This window comes from Natrix helvetica, assembly GCF_964273705.1.
Source record: "Natrix helvetica genome assembly, chromosome: 11".
Lineage (NCBI taxonomy): Eukaryota > Metazoa > Chordata > Lepidosauria > Squamata > Natricidae > Natrix > Natrix helvetica.
In genome coordinates, this window is record NC_138562.1 from 13,236,605 (window position 1) to 13,257,202 (window position 20,598).

Below are 20,598 nucleotides of genomic sequence, written 5' to 3' on the forward strand. Positions count from 1 at the left end.
GGGCAAGATGCTGACTCTGTAGAGAGGGCTGTCAAGCAGTGTAAAGCGGTATACAAGTCTAAGTCCTATGGCTATTGCTATCATGGGTTTCCCCCCCACCCCACCCCAAAAATATGTTCTTTTTCTCAAGCAACCCAACAACCTGAATCCAATTTCTTGTATATTGCTTAAAGAGAACTGGGTATGTTTGTAAAAACTACTAGTGAAATATGGAGGGTCAGCTTAACACACAGGCAAATGTGTTCAACTATAGAACATAGTTTTATTTGAGAGACAAGAATGGAAACAACGAGGGAGTGGGAACAAGAAACTCCCCTCTCCTTTCTGATTTGGATCAGACCAGGGAAGGGTCTGTGAGCTGCCTTCAGTGTCATTTCCAGCCTGGGTTGAATTTCATTCAAAGGATTTCTAAGCCTGTAAAAATAAAAAGGACAATGGTTTTTTTTTTTTTAAAGCGGTAATACCTCAGTCTTCTTCCCTGCAGAAATTAAAGAGGACATTTCAACCTGAAAGCAAAAAAGATGGGAATAAGACAATGTCAGAGTGCGCAGAGTGTGACTATATGAGACAGGTTGGCAGAAGCCAAGACAAGTAACGGGAGCTCACTCAGTTATGTGGCGCCAGGGATTCGAACCACCAAACTGGCGACCGTTCTGATCGACAAGCGGAGCATCTTGGCCACTGAGCCACCGTGTCCCTATGCTTATGGAGGGTCATTTCAACAAAGGGCAACCTAAAGAAAAAAATTCCCCAGCAATTCACCCTTTATTATTATTTTTAAAACCAATTCTCCTGCATGGGCTAAAATGTGGGAATACAAGTTCAAAACTAAAGCAGACCTAGAACAGGAAAGGTTTTTTTCTCAAGCTTGAAGAATGCTTGCGAAGGGAATTCGCATGATCGCCGAAGATTTGGTGCTGGTTTTACAGGAGAACGGTGCTATTTCCCCTGCCCCTCTTCCCCATTTTAAATCCCACCGTTACCCAAGGAACGTGGCTCAGGGGGCGCCAGTAGATTTCTGTATCTGTTCCTTCAGAATGAGAATGCTCTGCCTTTGTTCTGGAGGCAGCATGGCGATCTGGTCCGCTGTCAGCTGGAGAACTTGCATAATGAGGGCTGCCTGCGGAGAAGGGGAACAGAGGGAAAATGACGAACCAGGCAGGGGAAGCCACCTTGATGGATTCTGCTTTTCTAGTGGAGATTTCAGGATCTTCATTGGGAATTGGGGGTGTGTGTGTGGGGGGATTTTCTTCCATAAAGAGCAAAGTGGTGGCGCAGTGGTTAGAATGCAGTACTGCAGGGCTAACTCACTGCTCACTGCCAGGAGTTCGATTCTGAGCAGCTCAAGGTCAACTTGGCCTTCCATCCCTCCGAGGTTGGTCAAATGAGGAGCCTCTTTGTTAGGGGGCAAGATGCTGACTTAGAGACAGCTTAGAGAGGGCTGTAAAGCACTGTGAAGGGGTATATAAGTCTAAGTGCTATTGTATTCGTCTTCCTTCCTTCCTTCCTTCCTTCCTTCCTTCCTTCCTTCCTTCCTTCCTTCCTTCCTTCCTTCCTTCCTTCCTTCCTTCCTTCCTTCCTTCCTTCCTTCCTTCCTTCCTTCCTCCCCTTCCCTCCATCCTTCCCAGTGGTTAGAATGCAGTATTGCAGGCTAACTCTGCATTCTCACCGCCAGGAGTTTGATCTTGACCAGCTCAAGGTTGACTTGCCCTTCTGTCTTTCCGAGGTGGGTCAAATGAGGAGCCAGATTGTTGGGGGCAAAAGGCTGACTCTGTAAACTGCTTAGAGAGGGCCGTAAAGCACCATGAAAACGGTATATATTGCCAAAACTCGCTGACTACCTCCTTCTGCTGCAGGCCAAGGCCTTATAGAAGAAAATACCAAAAGGCCCCATTAATACTTGATGGGTTGTTAATGGATAATGTAAAAAAAAAAGAACGAAAATAAATCATAGCTCGGGTTAATTGGCATTTCTAAAGCACATTAAGAAACGGATTTGAAACGGGCATCAAATCTCTCTAAGTGAGAGTTGGAGGAGAGGAGAAAAGATTCTTTACAAATTCAAAGCCTTTCTTTGCTCCCTTTGCTGGCTAATAGCCCCAGAAGCAAACACTAAACACCACTGAAAAGAAGCAATAAAAATAAGCATCATCCAACCTCAGGGGATCAGAACAGAGTATTTCTGGCCTAAAACCCTGTTTTAAAATGTTTAGGCAAAGTCGTGAGAAGGTTAGAAGACAGACTTCAACTGTACTTTCCTTCCGTGGGCTCACTTCGGAAGGATTGACAGCTGCCACGGGGAATTCAAAGGAAAAATGCACCGTTGTCAACCTTGAAGCTGACCTGACCGAAGCCACCTTGGAGCTTCAGTGTTGCCACACTGGAGCGGAGAGAAAGGGAGGAGGGGGATTTGAGATATCTGGGACTTTGTAGCCAAAAACAAAATACTTTCTCTTGGGAACCAAGGACGTTCTCACACCTGTTAGGAGGAAGGCGGAGGCAACCAGAGTGACGTGATTGGACCATGTGAGTGATTGTTTTGAGAAAGTAACAAACTTTTACTTTTAATTAGGTGAAAACCCCAGGAACCTTCAGAGTTGGGTTTTACCAGATTTGTGCCAATATGATATCTACAGTATATAGATAAAAGCCAAATACCAATCACTCATCATGAAATCTCCAGAACTGTAAAGCCCACAAATTTGAAATTTGGTATGTATGTTCCTCTTGGATTCTAGGTGCTTGCTAAGAAAGGATTTTTCGAAATGACCTTCAGATCATTAGTATTTCTTATATGGTATTATATTAACACGCTCTTACGCTAAGGAGTTAGACATTCTACTTCCCCTCCCCACTTAAATAGAACTCTGTTCCAACTGCCAGTTGCCTTATATTAACACACTCTGATGCTAAGGAGTTACATTAACTGGGTGCTGATGGGATTAAAGGGCTATTGTTGTTACTTACAATAGTGTCTTAATCTGTAACAGAAACTTAGCTTACCGTCTGTAACGAAATAATACAGTGCCTTTTTTAACTGCTCATTAATTTTCAAGCTTTAAGTGTCAATTTATCAAGCCTGATCACATAGTTTCGTAGCGAAGCACGGGTATCCCGCTATTAGCCAATAAAGCTAAGCTTTGAGGAATCTACTTGCCTCGGAGTTCTGCTTGCTATGAGTCTATTACTTGGAACTCTGCCATTAAACCAACTCTGAGGGTTCACTTGATGAAATATAAACTTGATTAAAAAGAAACCAAGGTCAGGCTTTTTAGGATATATGGGGGTTTTTTCCCCTTTACCTTTTCATGATCCTGGGGTGTGACTTGGTTTTGTCCAGGGCTGAAGCCTCCAGGCTGGGCTGCAGGCTGTACCGCTCCACCTGCCATGGCTCCAGCCTGCTGCATTGCCGTCCCCGGCATATTAGGAACCTAGGAAAGGCAAGAAGGTATTCAGATTTACTGCCCTGCCGAGCCAAAGTGGAATTGACATTCTGAGAAAAGAGTAATTATCTCTGAACAAGAAACAAGGCGGGCGGAGGGGAGAGGGAGAGGAGATAATGGAGGTGCGTGCAAATCCATTGACAAAAGGATAATGTGAAGATCTGACCTCTTGCCGCAGCGAATGTTATTTCGGACCACAGATTTCAAAACAATGCTTTGGCCCTCATCCTTTCTGCCAACAGATGGATTTTCTAGTCCACGGGTGTCAAACTCGATTTCATTGACAGCCGCATTGTGTTTAACCTCAGCGGCCACGGGGGGCGTGACCAGCTAGAGTTCACTCGTGTTGGGGATGCCTGTGGTGGCTCGAGTGCCTCTGCCAGCAAAAAATGGATTTTGGGTGGCTGCGACGGCCTCCTGCAATCTTCCGCCAGTTCATACGGAGCACCCCCCCCCCCCGAGCTCCATTTTTGCAGGCAGAGGCTCTGTGGGCTAGTCCTTCACCGTTTCCAGGGTAGGTCCGCGGGCCAGATCTAAGCACTCCGCAGGCAGGATCCGGCCCCTGGGCCTTGAGTTTGACACTCTTGTTCTAGTCCACCTCTTGAGGGGTGGGCGGGTGGGCAATGGTTCTTCTAATGACAACAAAAAGCTTTTGTCAATGATCAGGCAAGACAGGGGTGGAGCCAGCCGTGTTGTTCCTACCGATGGCTCTTTATAAAGGCTCGGTCCATTTCAACGCACGGATGAAATGATCCCTTGAAGGCAGCTGCATTTGGATTCGGACAACGCCCAGGGTTTTTGGCTAAAGAAGCAGTCAGATTCCCCCCCCCCCCCCCAGTGCTGGTCTTTTCAAAACCGGAGGGGTGTGTGTGTGTGTGTGTGTGGGCAAACAGCTCCAGCTCCATTTCTTCTGCCTGGAGCTAAAATTTTAGCAGCAAACAGCATCGCTGGCAAGCCGACTGCATCTTTTAAACTCATTCCTGCCATCGAGCAACCACTAAAAAGCACATCAGGCGCTGTTTGCCCAACGTGGTTCACAATCTAATTCAACCATTATTGCGCAGGGTGGGGTTGTGGGGGAATATGGCAGCACGCAAAAACGGCTGTTTTGGAAACAGCCGCTCATCTTCTCTGGAAGTGGCTGGTATCTGGAAAGTCCTGGCATTTGGAGAAGACCGACTAGGTCTCCTGCCACCAACGGCCTCTTACTGTTGGTTCCAGGCATGTAGCGGTGCAGATGGGATGCAATGAAGATCAAGGGAGGTACTGACACCACTCTATAAAGCCTTAGTAAGACCACACCTAGAATACTGCATCCAGTTTTGGATAATGTTGAGACTCTAGAAAGAGTACAGAGAAGAGCAACCAAGAGGATTAGGGGACTGGAGGCTAAAATGGTTGCTAAAACGATGAACAGTTGCAGGAACTGGGCTTGGCTAGTCTAGAGAAGAGAAGGACCAGGGGAGATACGATAGCAGTCTTCTAATATCTCAGGGGCTGCCACAGGAAGGAGCGGGTCAAGCTATTTTCCAAAGCACCCAAAGGCCAGACAAGGAATAATGGATGGAAACTGATGAAGGAGAGATTCAACCTGGAAATAAGGAAAAATTTTCTGACAGTGGAAACCATCAACCAAAGGAACAGAAGTTGCCTTCGGAAGCTGTGGGAGCTTCATCCCTGGAAGCTTTCAAGAAAAGACTGGACTGCCATCTGTCAGAAATGGTGCAGGGTCCCCTGCTTGGGGTGGAGTTTTGGGGCTAGATGACCTACAAGGTCCCTTCCAACTCTGTTAATCTGTTAGATAGTCCTCGACATACAATCAATCACTTAACAACCGAAGATATGGCTCACGAGAAAGAAAAAAAGAGATTTAGGACATGGCTTTGATGTTCCAAAGGTTTGGCCTCCTTCACAGTTATATGACTCAAGTTCAGGGTTTTTTGCCCATTTATGGTCACTTGCAGCATCGTGTGGTCACATGACTGTGTTTTACCATGGTTTTGGCCAAAATTAACACTTCTAGTTTTTGGCAAAACCACACAGTGAATCATTGGTTTGCTTAACAACTGCCATAAAAAAGGTTGTATAATCAGGTTGGTTGTATTTTACAACTGTTATGACATATGACTGCAATGAGCAGGTTCCATTATGGCCGTCGGTTGAGGACTATCTGTATAGGTGGCCTGCAGCCAACTGGTGCATGGAAGGTTTCCAGACCTTAGCAGTCAAGTCGCAGTCCAGTCCACCCAGCCCAGCCCAACTCAACCCAACCCAACTCAGTCCACTCAGCCCAATCCAGCCCCACCCAGCCCAGCCAGACCGGGCTAGCTCAGTGCAGCCCAACCAGCCCAGCCCAGCCGACCCAACCCAACTCAGTCCACTCAGCCCAATCCAGCCCCACCCAACCCAGTTCACCCAGCCCAGCCCAGCCCAGCCAGACCAGGCTAGCTCAGTGCAGCCCAACCAGCCCAGCCAGACCAGGCTAGCTCAGTCCAGCCCAACCAGCCCAGCCCAGCCGACCCAACCCAACCCAGTCCACTCAACCCAATCCAGCCCCATCCAACCCAGCCCAGTTCACCCAGCCCGGGCCAGCTCAGCCCAGCCCAACCAGCCCAGCCCAGCTGACCCAACCCAACCCAACCCAACCCAGTCTACTCAGCCCCACCCCACCCTGCCCAACCCAACCCAGTTCACCCATTCCCATCCAGCCCAGCCCAGCCCAACCCAATCCACCCAACCCTTTATTACAGCCAATGTCCTGATAGACAGTAAATCCTATACAGGAAAGGCTTCCCATTTTAGCCTTTCCAGATGACCAATTACTTTCACTGACAAACTCCGTGGGCTGGTGTTTTGGGTCAAGAGGCAGCTGACTGGGTGACAGCAGCTGAATGAAAACCAACCCAGGGCTATTGGAGGGAAACCTCTGGCCCCGCTCTGGGCTGAATTATAGCTGGCTGAATTGTCACCCCTATGGGCTGAATTCATCCTAGGGGGTGCCCTGTCTATACCGTTACCGCAGGCAACTTCCCACCAGTTCCAATGCAATCGGCATGCAATCACCCTGTTAGCTTTAAAAGGAATGCGTCATTCAAAGGTTGGTGTAATCGGGAGGGGGGGGGGAGGAGAGACATTGTCCAAATATCAAGTGTTTGTCTCAGGTACAGTCTCCACCTACCTGTCGAGGGCCTTGTGGGCCGGCTGCTCCCATATTCAGAGGCCCTGGACCTTGAATTGCACCGGTCATTGGAACCCTGGGGTTTGGACCGGGGCCCCTAGGTTCCATTCCTGGGCCCCTGGGCTCCATTCCTGGGCCTCTAGGCTCCATGCCTCTAGGGGGCTCCATGCCCCTTGGCTCCATGCCTCTAGGAGGCTCCATGCCTCTAGGGGGCTCCATGCCTCTAGGGGGCTCCATGCCTCTAGGGGGCTCCATGCCTCTAGGAGGCTCCATGCCCCTTGGCTCCATGCCTCTAGGGGGCTCCATCCCCCGAGGTTCTATGCCTCTTGCATCCATTCCTCTGGATTCCATTCCTCTGGGCTCCATGCCCCTTGCATCCATCACTCTGGGCTCCATGCCTCTGGGCTCCATGCCTCTGGGCTCCATGCCTCTGGGTTCCATGCCCCTTGTATCCATCACTCTGGACTCCATGCCTCTAGGCTCCATGCCTCTGGGTTCCATGCCCCGGCCATCCATTACCCTGGGCTCCATGCCCCGGCCATCCATCACTCTGGGCTCCATGCCCCTTGGGTCTCTTCCACCTACATAAAAGGAAGGAAGGTATGCCTTAACACGGGTTCTACCGTTATGGGCAAGAGGCAAAACCAGGAGCTACCCACCAAGGCCAGCATAGGGCCCGCTCCGGCACAGCCAAACCGGAGTCTCAAAATGCTTGCAGCCTGTTGCATTTGGAATTAAGGGGGCGCAAACTATGATACCAGGTTTGAATGTTGTTCTGAAAAATGCAACGCTTCCTTTTGTTTCGGCTTACTGTGGTACAGTATGTTGAGTTGTAGGAACTGCTTCTATATTCCTGCATCTGCTGGAACAGCTGGGTGGAATCTATGGACTAGATGCTGCCAACCAACAACTCCTACCACCTGCCACTACTGACTGTGCAGCTTGGAATGACTATTCTGCAGCACCTGTAAGCCTTCGAAAAGTTATCCCTACATCCTCTTGAGCTCCTGGTTCTTCTGAAGGGTTCCCTCTCCATCAAAACCTGCCTCCCTTTTACCTCGGCCATCCATCAAGGGCCCTCGTGGTTCTCCCATCAGGGGACGTGGCTCTCCCATTGGTCCGCCTCTCATTTCATGGGGAGGCAGCCCACGGCTGTCGTGTGCGGGCATGTGGTGCATTGGTGGCCCCTGGTGGGGTGGCCCGAGGTAACCTCTGCAGAAAAGGGCGAGGAGGGAAGAAAGAAAGAAAGAAAGAAAAAGAAAGAAAGAAAGGAGATATCAGCTGCCAGATTAAAGTCCCAGAGAAGCTTCCCCCACCTCGTAAATCAAGGGGCTCGGTGGGATAGGTGCTCCAAGCCGGATTCTGGCTTGTTCAGTGAACCAAGTTAGATCTGGGCTCAGTGCAAGCACGGTCAGTCTGAGGCCAGCTTGGAAGTCTGGTGGGGAGGCCTAGAGAAGAGACTGCTGCCTGCAGGAATTCTGCATGAGGACAAGGCTGCAGGAGGGAGGTAAAGAATTGGAATGAAGCTCCCATTTGATCTCTACAGGCAAAGAGGAGGGGGGGGGATAGAAACAAAGACAGCTGTGCTTGCAATCTGTAATCCTCCCATTGCTAAAACCATCCAGCTTCCTGGTTCCTTGGGACACCTAAATAAGGCCTCTGTTCCCACCTGCCTACCTGGGCTCCACGTCTCCAGTGACCGAGAGCAACGTGCCTCCCCGTGGGTCATTGGGGGCATCTCCCAGAAGGCCTCGGGGTGGCGGCCCGCTAGCTGGCATTGGCCCCCGGTGCATAGGGGCTCGTGGGTCCGGCATAGGTACTGTCAAGGAGGCAAAGAGAGGGCTTTGAAGGTCAAGAAGAGAAACCACATATCGTCCTATGGTTTATCGTGTTTTGGAATGGGGGTCCTTCTCCGTCACGTACCCACTTTACGTAAAAGGAAGCCTACACTGGGGGGAAGCCCTGCAGAGGTTATGAATTGCCTCCATACAGACTACAGTGCTCGTTTCCCTAATCACACATATTCTCCCTTATCATCTATCTATCTATCTATCTATCTATCTATCTATCTATCTATCTATCTATCTATCTATCTATCATCTATCTATCTATCATCTATCTATCTATCTATCTATCTATCTATCTATCTATCATCATCTATCTATCTATCATCTATCTATCTATCTATCTATCTATCTATCTATCTATCTATCTATCTATCTATCTATCTATCATCTATCTATCTATCTATCTATCATCTATCTATCTATCTATCATCTATCTATCTATCTATCTATCATCTACCTACCTACCTATCTACCTATCTATAAGACACCCCCAACACCCCTCGGGGTGTGTGTTCTGTTACGATACAGCCTGTTGTGCCTTAAAATGGCTTCTACTGTACTGCTGTACAATCGCTTCTACTGTACTGCCGTAAAATGGCTTCTACTGTACAGCGGTGTAGTTGCCATGGTAACGGCTTCACAGTACTCCACAAGGGGGCTCCCTCCGGTAATGGGGAAAATCCAACATTAGAAATGACATTCGTTCGAGACATTTTGTTCCTTATAAATAAAAGCCCAGGCAACGCCGAGTTATCAGCACTAGTCAAGGATAAATAGACTCGAGAAAAGACAAGTATGCTTCACACACGCAGAAAAGATCCAGCTTGTTTTGAGATAGTCGCATCTGCTCTGAACAGCACAAGTAGAAGGATTTTAATTAGCTCCCCCTGGCACTTATTATAATGTATTCCTGTGCAAACTAAAATGGATTGAGCATCGATTCCTATGCATTTTAAATGGCACGTACACCTGTATGCACTTCTTAACCTGATCCTTAAAAAGAACCTCTTCGTCGAAAAAGTTATTCAAGTACATTGGGGCTCTCTACTCCAACATCACATTATTTCTATAACACAGCTAAAGTGCTGGGGAACTTTAATCCTAATCGACAAAAAAGGAGCCCAAAGTTAACCTCCAGGTGTTTATCATCTAAGCCAGTGTTTCTTAAAACTTGGCAATTTTAAGACGTGTGTGGACTTTTAACTCGTGCGACGTCGGGAATTCTGGGAGTTGAAGTCCATACATCTTAAAAAGTTGCCAAGGTTGAGAAATGATAATCTAATTGTTAAACAAGGCTGGGGAAACCAAACTACAAAGGGGAGAGAAGGAGAAAGTAAGGTTGAATAAGAAAGATGCACGAATTGTGTTAAGACTGCTTGGGATGGTTTGAAAATGTTTTTGGCACCCTAATGATACGTCAGCACAAAATACTCATCAGACGCAATCCCTCTTTTGGCTAGGACTAGGTGAAGACTTTCCCCTGCCCCGATAGTTAGAATGACGGATGCTCCCATTCTCCCATCTATTTCCTTCCAGACCTAAAGCCACACCTGCCGCTTCATTTGCAGCTCTACCTAACAGGAGATACACATTTTTGTATCTCATTTTTGGAAGAGCCTCGGTGGTGCAGTGGTTAGAGGGCAGCACTGCAGGCTACTTCTGCTGACTGCCTGCAATTTGGCAGTTTGATCCTCACCAGCTCAAGGTTGTCTCAGCCTTCCATCCTTTCGAGGTGGGTAAAATGAGGACCCTGATTGTTGAGGGCAAGAGGCTGACTCTGTAAACTGCTTAGAAAGGGCTCTAAAGCACTGTGAAGCAGGATATAAGTCTAAGTGCTATTGCTATTGCTTTGTGCGCATGAGTCTTGCCCATCCTTTGCAGGGTGCCACAAGCAAGGTTGAGGCCAATGGCGCTGCTGGTACCTTGAACGCGCTCAATAGAGGCAGGCCTGGCAGGTCCCACGGGAGAGAGCTGCAGGTTCCCTGGCCGGGTAGCAGGAAGAGAGGGAGAAAGAGCCGTCACATCAACAGGAGAGGCACCCGCCACAAGCATGCACTCGTCCGGTTAAAACATGTCTTCTGGTTATCTCTTCTGGGGAGAAGCGAGCCTTTGACAGCAGCCCCCTGACACAGGGGGTCTTCAAACTTGGCAGCTTTAGTTGAAGGCCTGTGGGGACTTCAACTCCCAGAATTCCTCGGCTAGCTACGCTTGGAGATTCCTGCGTCAGACCACTGGAGAAGAGGCTGCCTTCAAAGGCTCGCTTCTCTCCAGAGAGCTACGCCGGCTGGGGGGATTCTGTGGGGGGTTGAAGTCCGCAAGTCTTAAAGTTGGCAAGTTTGGAGAGCCCTGGTCTAATAGGAAATATTAGGCGACTGCCAGGTGGAGTCTAAGGAAAGCAGGGTTGCGTGGAAGGATGGGAGAAGCTGCTGGATGAAAAATGCTAGGCAGGTTCTAATGGATTTCTGTCTTTTATGAGAGGGGAACTTTAGGGCTTGCTGGTGCTTTTGAGACCGATAGGAATGATCAGTTCCATCTCTGGCACAATTAAAAACGACGGTCTGACCTCTAAAGTGCAGGGGTGGGGTTCTACTGGTTCGGACTGGTAGCTGGGAACGAACTGGTAGCTCCGACTATCAGCTGGGAGCAAACCGGTAGCTCCGACTATCTGAGCAAAAAACAAACAGAGGTGAGAGGATGGCTTCTCTTTTCCACCCAGTCATTAAGGTAAACCAAATGAATTCAAAGGAAGAGTGCAATTTGTCCCAGGGTTAGGACTGGAGAGAAAATGAAGAAGATAAATACCGTATTTTTCGGAGTATAAGACACACCATTTTTCCGTCAAAAAAGAGGGTGAAAATCTGGGTGTCTCTTATACACTGAATACAGCATTTCTGGTCTCCCAAAACCCCACCCCTTCACCAAAATGGCCGTGCATAGCTTTTAGGAGGCTTCCAGAGTGCTCCTGGGGGCAGGGGAAAGCAGAAATGAGTGAAAAATGGGCCGTTCTTTGCTTGTGTCCCCCCCCCCCCCCCAGCCCTCGGGAGCATTCTATAAGCATCCTAAAGGCTAGGCATGTCCTTTTTTTGACAAAAAATGGGGCTGTTTTGGGGAGGTCTGCAGAATGCAATAACGTTTTTATTTAATTTGCCTCTTCAAAAACCTGGTGAATCTTATACTCTGAAAAATACGGTATATATGAAAAACACCAGCTTCAGATAAATATTGACATCACGGTCAGTAGACAAGTTTCTGGGACATTTGGCAGTCTGGAAGTGATCATAGCTTGGGGCTAAAAGGGGATTTTTGCCAATGAGGGCAGCACTTAAGGGTTTGGGGAAAAGGTAGCTTTTGGGGGGGACGGGACAGAAGTAACGTAACATTTGAGCGCAACCAGTGGAGAAAACATGCAGGGACGTTTCCAGGCTTTGGCTTCCATCACCAGAACAAAGCAAGCCCCCACCCCACCCCACCCACCCTGTTTCCTTGCGCAAAGAAAAGGTAATTCCAGAAAACAAAAAGAGGCATCTCGGAAAGTGGACAGCGGCACCCTCTGCTGGCTAAACGAAAGAAAGCAGGCGCAACTTTGTTCAAGCATGACCCTAACGGGAGGCCCTGGAAGAGTTTTAACCACGGGTGGCGGGCATTTCCCTGTTTTCTACATGCAAAGTACCTGATGGCTCATTACTGGGCAAAGCATCGCTCTCATTGTCCACTAAGCGCAAAGAGAAATGAAGGGACAGAGTTACAGGAAACCTGGGAGAGCTACACAATTGCCGCGAGTGAAGACGGGAGAGGGAGACGCTTGCGGTGGGCAATTGTTTTGACAGCCGGGAGACGCACGGTACATTTCTAAGAGGGTAAGTGTGTGTGTGTGTGTAGATGCGAAGTGGGTGGAGCTGCGTCATGCAAGTGGGTGGGGCCTGGGGGATTCTGATTTTCCCACGGTGGATTTGTTTCTTTAAAAAACAGCTACACTGTCTATTTATAGGGCTTACGCTGCCTGTTTTAACGCTCTTCCAACTTCACAATATCCTGGGATCCACTAACTCGGAAGCAGAGGGAGCTTCAGGGCTACATAAGGGATGACGGGGCTGCAAATTTATCGCGCCCTCTTTGTAAGGAAAACCCCGATATAGAGGCCCTCTCAATCCAGGTCTGTCACTGTCCAAGCTGACAACAAGCTCCAAGCAAGACTGAATGGTGCGTTTACCTTGTCCGCGTTCCAAGATCATCGGGCCGCTCCCTGGCATGCTCCCTACAGGAGAACATTGACAGAAACAATCAGGTAGATGAATGAGTGAAAATAGAAGGGCTTGGGAGGCAAACGGGCCACGTTAATCTTCCAAGTCAGAATTTCCAGAGCATTTTTTCAAGGGGAAGGAAGTGGTATATCATGTCACTTAGGTGTTTGGAAAAGGAACTGTTCAAAGCCACCCAAACAGGAAGAAGGCAGGCAGGTCTGATTTTCCTATCCTTGTGATTGGAGAGGAAATGTTTTTAAATCAGGATGGCTCTGGCTAATCATGATTCAAGAAATCGAGGCTGAGCAAAACCTAATGTTTAACTATTGACATTCCTTTCGCTTTGCTCTGACTCAGGACAAGGGACTCAAGTCCACCACTGTAATTGCACACTGCTGTTGCTTGGGAAGTTTTTTTTAATTTATTTGCAATTTGGGAAGGAAAAAAATTTAACCAGTTTTCACCAAAACATCATTTACGGAATGATACAAAAAAAAATGAAACTGCCATCCAATGTATAAATCCATCACTTTGCGTATACATTATGCATCTTGTCTAAATTATCTAGTTTAAACTATGAAAGTTTCGCTCACCTTATATTTGGCTCACCTTAAATTGTTTTAACTGTTTTAATTTATTGCTATTTATTTTAACCTAGTGGCTTTCACTTGTATTTGACTGTTAAATATTGATGTCACCTCCTCCATGCCACACTTGTACTTTTGATTTAATTGTACGTTGCCCCGAGTCCCTTTGCGGAGAGGGGGCGACTGATAAATCGAAACAAACAAACAAACAAATAAATAAATTATTGTTTCCCCTTCTATTATATTTCATTTGCATTTCACCTCTTATCATACTCATCTGTCTGCTATATTGGCTGATTACCTCTAGTAAATTTAAACCACTTGGATACATATATGTGTGTTAATTCTCTATCGATTGGCAATTGCTATAGAAAGAACAGGAAGCTTCTGTTCGTATTGTATTGTGTAAATGTGGTGTACGTCTAAGTTTTGTGTGTGTGTATTTTACATGTTTGTAAATAATTTTTTTAAAAAAAAACTATGAAAGTTTACTTAAGGGAACACCCAGGAATATTCAGTGGACTTGCTCCCTAATTGTATATAGGATTGCAGCTTGAAATATTCAATGGGGCAATTCAATGCAAATTTAAACACGACTGAGTAGGAATTCAAGAGCTCGCTTCTGAGTGTGCGGAATTAACTAAGTTTGGCCAAGTTCCTCTCGCTTATTTCATGAGCTGTGGTGGTGTAGTGGTCAGAGTGCAGTACTGCAAGCTGCTTCTGCTACCTGCCTGCAATTTGGCAGTTTAAATCTCACCAGGCTCAAGATTGACTCAGCCTTCCATCCTTCCGAGGTGGGTAAAACAAGGACCCAAACTGTTGGGGACAATAGGCTGACTCTGTAAATTGCTTAGAGAGTGCTGTAAGCTACTGTGAAACAGTATATAAGTCTAAAGTGCTATTGATATAGTTAACTCAGCCCACTGCCAGCAGTTCGATCCCGACCGGCTCAAGATTGACTCATCCTTCCTTCCATCCTTCCGAGGTGGGTAAAATGAGGACCCAAATTGTTGGGGGCAAGAGACTGACTCTGAAAACTGCTTAGAGAGGCCTGTAAAGCAGTATATAAATCTAAGTGCTATTGCTATCATGCGTGATTCTGTCCCCAAGCTGTGAAATAGGCCGGGAAAGACCGACTTGTTGACCCACTCACCTCCTGGAGCCATGGGCCCAGGTCCAGGTCCGGGCACTGATGCTGGCATCTGGCCTGGGGCAGGTACTCCTCCTTGCATGGGGGGCTGCATTAGGGGAGCGGCTCCATTGACATGCATCCCGCCCTGCTCAGAGAAAGGAAAAAGCACAATGAGGATTCAGAGTTCTATAGAGCTGGCTAACTTGAAACTGGATGGTACACAGAAGACTTACTATCTGGAAACAAATACTGTGGGGGTAACACACCCCTAACACCTCTCGGGGTGTGTGCTCTGTTAAGATACAGCCTGTTGTCCCTTAAAATGGCTTCTACTGTACTGCCGTAAAATGGCTTCTACTCTACAGCGCAGTGGAGTTGCCATAATAGCGGCTTCACAGTACTCCACAAGGGGGCTCCCTCGGGTAACGGGGAAAATCCAACATTAGAAATTACGTTTGGTCTGGACATTTTCAACAAAATCAAGGCTTTTTTTGTCTAATACAGCATCAGGATAAATAAATACCCAGGCAATGCCAAGTTATCAGCTAGTAATTTATATAAAAAAAGAAAAGAAAATAATAAAATAACAGAACAGAGTGGGACGGGACCTTGGAGGTCTTCTAGTCCAGCCCCTGCTCAGGCAGCAAACCCTATACCATTGCAGACAAATTGTTATCCAATCTCTTCTTTAAAAATTCTAGTGTTGGAGCATTCACAACTTCTGAAGAAAACGATTCAACTCAGACAAGAGCTGCTTACAATTGGTTGCGGCTGAGAAGAAGGGACATTCGGCTGGTTCATCTGAGCATTTGGCCCTGGTCCTGGCCCAGGTCCTGGCCCGGGACCAGCTCCTGGTCCGGGTCCTGGACCCTGTCCTGGCCCTGGCTGTGCATTTCCAGGAATCAGAGACGGGACACTGGTTTGGCGATGAAGGATTTTCTGGATGTCAGAAGAGAGGAAAATAAAATACGCGCGTTTAAATAAGATAAAAGGCATAAATGTTCAAGGCACACGGCTCCGCCTCTTATCCCAGGGCCGCAAAAGGTTGCGAACGCACCAGCGCAATTTCTGGGTCAACAATACGCATCACCACTTGGGCCTGCAGCAATGCATAGGCGAGTTGCGGGTTTTGCAAGAGCATACTCCGTGCCTCCTGAGGGCTGTTCTGGACACACAACTGGAAAAACAGAAAAAGAGACGGGTCAGCATTCCGAGAATTGCACCCATTGAAAGCAGAACTCCGAGGCAGGTAGATTCCTCAGAACTCGACTTATTGGCTACATCATATTGGCCCAACTGGTGAAAACCGACTCTGAACGTTCTTTTGGTTCCCCCCTTTCCCCCAAGTCATCAGTTAAATTGTCCAATCGAGCTGTCCAGTTGCTTGGTTACTCTCCTCCTCCTCTCCCCAGCCACCTGTTGGAATGTCCTTGGTTCCCACAGGAAAACTTTCTGTTTTGACTACAAAACCCCAGTGATCTATTCCCCCGCCCCGCCCCTTCTTCTGCCTTGTGACAATCCTGAAGCCTCAAAGATGGCCTCATCCAGGCTCGCTTCAAGGTTGACAAGGAGAATCTAGAATACGAGAACAGTTGACTTGTTGTCTTCCAACCTCTGAAGCTTTTCTCCACAGCTCAAGGTTTCATGACTCACACATGAGAAAACAAATGGTTAGATTTGGTGCAAAGGCTATTTCTGGTTCTTGTAGGCTGCAGGTAAATGTGAAAAAGCCATCCGTTTACAGAGCCGATTAAATATTTCTATTTATATCTCCAGCACTTCATTTCTTGCACTCCGTATTCCCTGAGGGAGAAGGAACCATCACTCTGTGACAGATGGGACATGCGTCCGGCAAATATCACCAATGTAATCTCTTCTGCCACCTACTCCTCCTTCTCAGGCCTCCACATCTCAAGGGTTTCAGGTTGGGGAGAGCTGCTTCAGAAAGTCTGAATTGATTCCTAACTACCAAAAGACCACTCAGGTACAAGGTGAGGAACAGACTTTTACCTAGAAGCCCATTGGGATTAATGGGTTGAGAATAATCTGATCTAGTATGAAAGTTCTGCAAAGATCCGTTCAGATTATGAGCTCTGTTTCTGCCCCTGATGGACTCTCTTTCCTCCTTCCAATTCCCACATGCTTTTCTTCTGCACCCCAACATGCTGCCCTGCACTTTCAGCTAACTACTCTACGTCTGTAGAGGCAGAATTCTCCAACTTATCATCTGCGAACTCAAGGCCGGGGACTCACTGGAGAAGAGCCTAATGCTGGGAAAGATGGAGGGCAAAACAAGAAGAGGATGACAGAAGCGGCAGCTAGATGGAGTCACTGAAGCAGTAGGCCTGAACTGAAACGGACTCCAGAGGATGGTAGAGGACAGGAAGGCCTGGAGGAACGTTGTCCATGGGGTCACGATGGACACGACTTCGCAACTAACAACACCAACAACAAACTCAACACCAACTCCTTCCCTTTGCAAAAAGAGATGAAAATGCTTCTATTAAATGGACAGGCAGAAGAAGAGACCTGAGTTTTCTGACTTGCAACCAAAGGTCCACCTGGCTTCTAGGAGTGGATCTCCTGCAACTGACAAGACAACCAAGCAGCCCTCCTCTCCTCAGTGTTGCCGGCCCCACCCACCTTCATCTGCTTCATCAGTTCAAACATCTGTTCAGGAGGCAGGCTGGCCACCGCTCTGCTGATGGACTCAGGAGCATCTTCAGGGTTTACGGGGTCTCCATAGGGCGACTCTATGATGGGAGCACCGGTGCCCAGGCCTAGCAGAGAAAGAAAGGGAAACCTCAGGGCCAGAGATCGTAGATCACCCGTGCTGTAAACAAGCACAGAATCACGGCCAGTGGGTCAGTGGGTCGGTCCCCTTCCCCTCTCCAATCTTCAGATGGGCCTTCAGACTCACTCTTCAGTTCCTCCTTGTTCTTCTCACTGGCTGCGTTGTCCACTCGCAGGGCTCTTCCGCTAAATTCTCGCCCATTGAGATTCCGCATGGCGCTGAGTGCGGTTTCTTGGTCTTGGTACTCACAGAAGCCATATCCTTTCGGTTTGCCCGTCTCTCTGTCATACACCAATCTGGTTGGCCGCGCAGAGAAAACCAAGACAGTTATGCCAAAGAAGACAACCGGGTGCAATGTTTCACATTTCAGCATTGCAGGTAGCCTCGACTTACAACCACAATTGAGCCCAACTTCGTTTGCGAAGTGAGTTTTTGCCCCATTTCGCAACATTTCTTGCCGCAGCTGTGACGTGAACCACCAAAGTTGTTAAGTTAGTACCTCGGTTTGTTAAATGAATCTGGCTTCCCCATCGACTTTGCTTGTCAGGAAAATCGCAAACGTTTGATCCCTTGGCCCTGGGACACGGCAACCGTCATAAATATGAGCCAGTTGCCCAGCGCCTGAATTCTGACTACATGATGCTGCAATGGTTGCCACTGTGAAAAATGGTTATAGGTCACTTTCTTCAGTGCCGCTTGTAACTTTGAACGGTCTCTAAATGAGCTGTTGTAAGTCGAGGACTGCCTGTATTTAGAAGGTCCAGCATTCCCACCTCTTAACGTATCGTATATTTTGGATTGCAGTGGTTCTCCAGAGTAGCCTTTCTCTAATGCAATGTTTCTCAATCTTGGCAACTTGAAGATGTCTGGACTTCAACTCTCAGCGAATGCTGGCTGGGGAATTCTGGGAGTTGAAGTCCGGAACATCTTCAAGCTGCCAAGATTGAGAAAAACTGCTCTAATGGAAGCATCAGCCTGATCCATCTGATATATTGGAAGGATGCCAGGCTGGGGAAGAGGGATCCAGGTTCTCAGACACGGGCCTTTCTCATTGGTTAAAGGATTTTAGCCAAGATTTCAAGAATGGAAACACATGCAGGCTATTACTCATCCTAAACCCTTCGTCTTCTGCCCTGTTTCTCTACAGTTTTTAAAACCTCTAGAATGAACCACTTTTCAGGGAATTCCGAAAGGGAAGCTTCTCACCGGAAACTGACCACAGGCCCAACCTCAGAGAAGATGTCTTTTAGCTGTTCCTCTGTGGCTTCGTAAGGGATGTTCCCCACTACAAGAGAAAGGAAGGAGCAGGTCATCAGTATCTGTGGGCATATCCGCAATTAGGCAGGCACTTTTCCAGGTGCAAGTGGAGGCAGTCTTTCCAACCTGATGCCTTTTCCTGGTACGATTCCTATTATTGTCAACCAATAAAGTCAGCAATCTTACCGCATTAGTCATTTGTTGCAGTTAATGCTGCTATATTTACTTATTGATTGATTTATTGGCCACCCATTCAAAAAACTAGCACAACCACAAAATACGGACTAAAAAGTACGATTCCCATTATTTGCAACCAGTAAAGTCAGCAATCTTATCGCATTAGTCATTTGTTGCAGTTAGTGCTTTTATTAATTAATTAATTTATTTATTGTGATTTATTAGCCACCCATTCCAAAAACTAGCACAACCACAAAATACGGACTAAAAAGTACAATTCCTATTATTTTCAACCAATAAAGTCAGCAATCTTATCGCATTAGTCATTTGTTGCAGTTAATGCTGCATCTTTATTTATTTATAACCATTCCAGGCGTACAAAACTAGCAAAACCACAAAATACGGACTAAAAAAGTCAAACTTAAGCCCAGACTTCAAATAATCTTACAGTCAACAAAAATCAAACAAAAGACGGGTGCTAGGCAAAGAACAAGACATCGATCCCAAGCCCGATGCCAAATACCAGTTTGATATACCAGTCAAAAGTGTCATCTATCACTGTTGCTAAATTATGTCGTTGCACTATAAATCCTACACAGAAGTGGAAAAATATTGTTGGGAGATAGGAACTTCTCTAAAGAGACTTTTAAAATTCAATTTACATTTTAAACATATTTTGCATCGGAAAGAGTGAGATGCCAATATTATAATACTGCCCAACCATATACACTGTATACAGCAGCAATGAAAAAGCAAACAGATTTAAAGTGTTTAAAATCTATTTGCGCCAATGATAAGCAACAGACAGAAGACCGTAACATATACATGTCATATTCACACATATCTATATCTATACATATGTATGTGTATATATGTATATGTATGTGTGTGTATATATGTATATACGCACACATGTATATATGTATATATTATATATATGTGTATTTGTGTTACAACCCCTGGTATGCCTAATATATATATATATATATATATATATATATATATATATATATATATATATATATATGTGTGTATATATAAACTGTGTATATGTGTATATATATGTGTATACATAAACAAAACCTCAGAAAACATTATATATATATATATATATATATATATATATATATATATATATATATATATATATATATATATATATATATATATATATAATGTTGTATTTGTGCTGATAAATAAAGGGAGACTAGTATAGATCCATTTCAAGCTATTTAGTTGTAACACAAATACATACTATATGTGTGTGTGTGTGAGAATATGAAATGTTTATGTTATGGTCTTCTGCCTGTTGCTTATCATTGATGCAACACACACACATACACACATATATACATATATGCACACATACACACACAAATAAACAATAAAACGAATAAATGCTGGCTTAAAAATATACATGCAAGAGCGCAATTCTAAGAAGAGCTAGGAAAGCTGCTTGCATTTCCAAAAAGCTGTGCAACACGTTTCGAGTGCCGATGGCTGGGAATGATGGGAGCTGGAGCGGAAGCAACTCCATGGAGCCACCCACCCACCACACACAAAATTAGCCAGAGAGTCCAGGACCCCACGGAGGGAGACTACATCCCCCATATTCCTCAACCAGATAGCCCAACTGGAGGGGGGGAACACGGTGATGGGGCTTGTAGTCCCCCTTGGATAGCCACGGGCGGGCCGAAGCGGCGTCGAGAGCCTCCCCCGGGGCGAGAGGGAGGCCGACGGGCGCAGCACCTCACCGAACACGGAGCGCAGAGACCGATCCACCGCGGGGTCCCGCACCGACAAGCCCGCCATCTTCCTCGCCTCAGCCCACCGCGGCTTTCAACCCAGCCGACCACTTCCGGTCCGTCGCCGAAACGCGCCGCCGCTAGCTTCTGGTTTTTTTTTTTTAATGAGGTCCCAGCCTTTTCACCTTCCCCCCGGA

At 46.7% G+C, this 20,598-nt stretch overlaps 1 protein-coding gene across 3 annotated transcripts; it reads right to left on the reverse strand.

The window, feature by feature from the left end:
* Positions 1-242: 242 nt before the first annotated feature.
* On the reverse strand, positions 243-20,555 carry CSTF2 (cleavage stimulation factor subunit 2). 3 transcript variants are annotated; one of them, XM_081963875.1, is made up of 15 exons: positions 20,411-20,555; positions 18,429-18,507; positions 17,349-17,518; positions 17,072-17,208; positions 15,486-15,605; positions 15,188-15,367; positions 14,450-14,573; positions 12,679-12,723; positions 10,391-10,450; positions 8,299-8,440; positions 7,679-7,833; positions 6,622-7,202; positions 3,303-3,431; positions 984-1,120; positions 243-414 (listed from the first exon to the last, which is right to left on the reverse strand). In XM_081963875.1, the coding sequence occupies exons 1-14, from the start codon at positions 20,466-20,468 to the stop codon at positions 998-1,000; spliced, it is 2,103 nt and encodes a 700-aa protein (XP_081820001.1). In that variant the 5' UTR covers positions 20,469-20,555; the 3' UTR covers positions 243-414; positions 984-997. The 3 variants fall into 3 exon arrangements, with proteins under 3 accessions (XP_081820001.1, XP_081820002.1, XP_081820003.1); XM_081963876.1 differs by lacking the exon at positions 10,391-10,450; XM_081963877.1 differs by lacking the exons at positions 7,679-7,833; positions 8,299-8,440; positions 10,391-10,450.
* Positions 20,556-20,598: the final 43 nt, after the last annotated feature.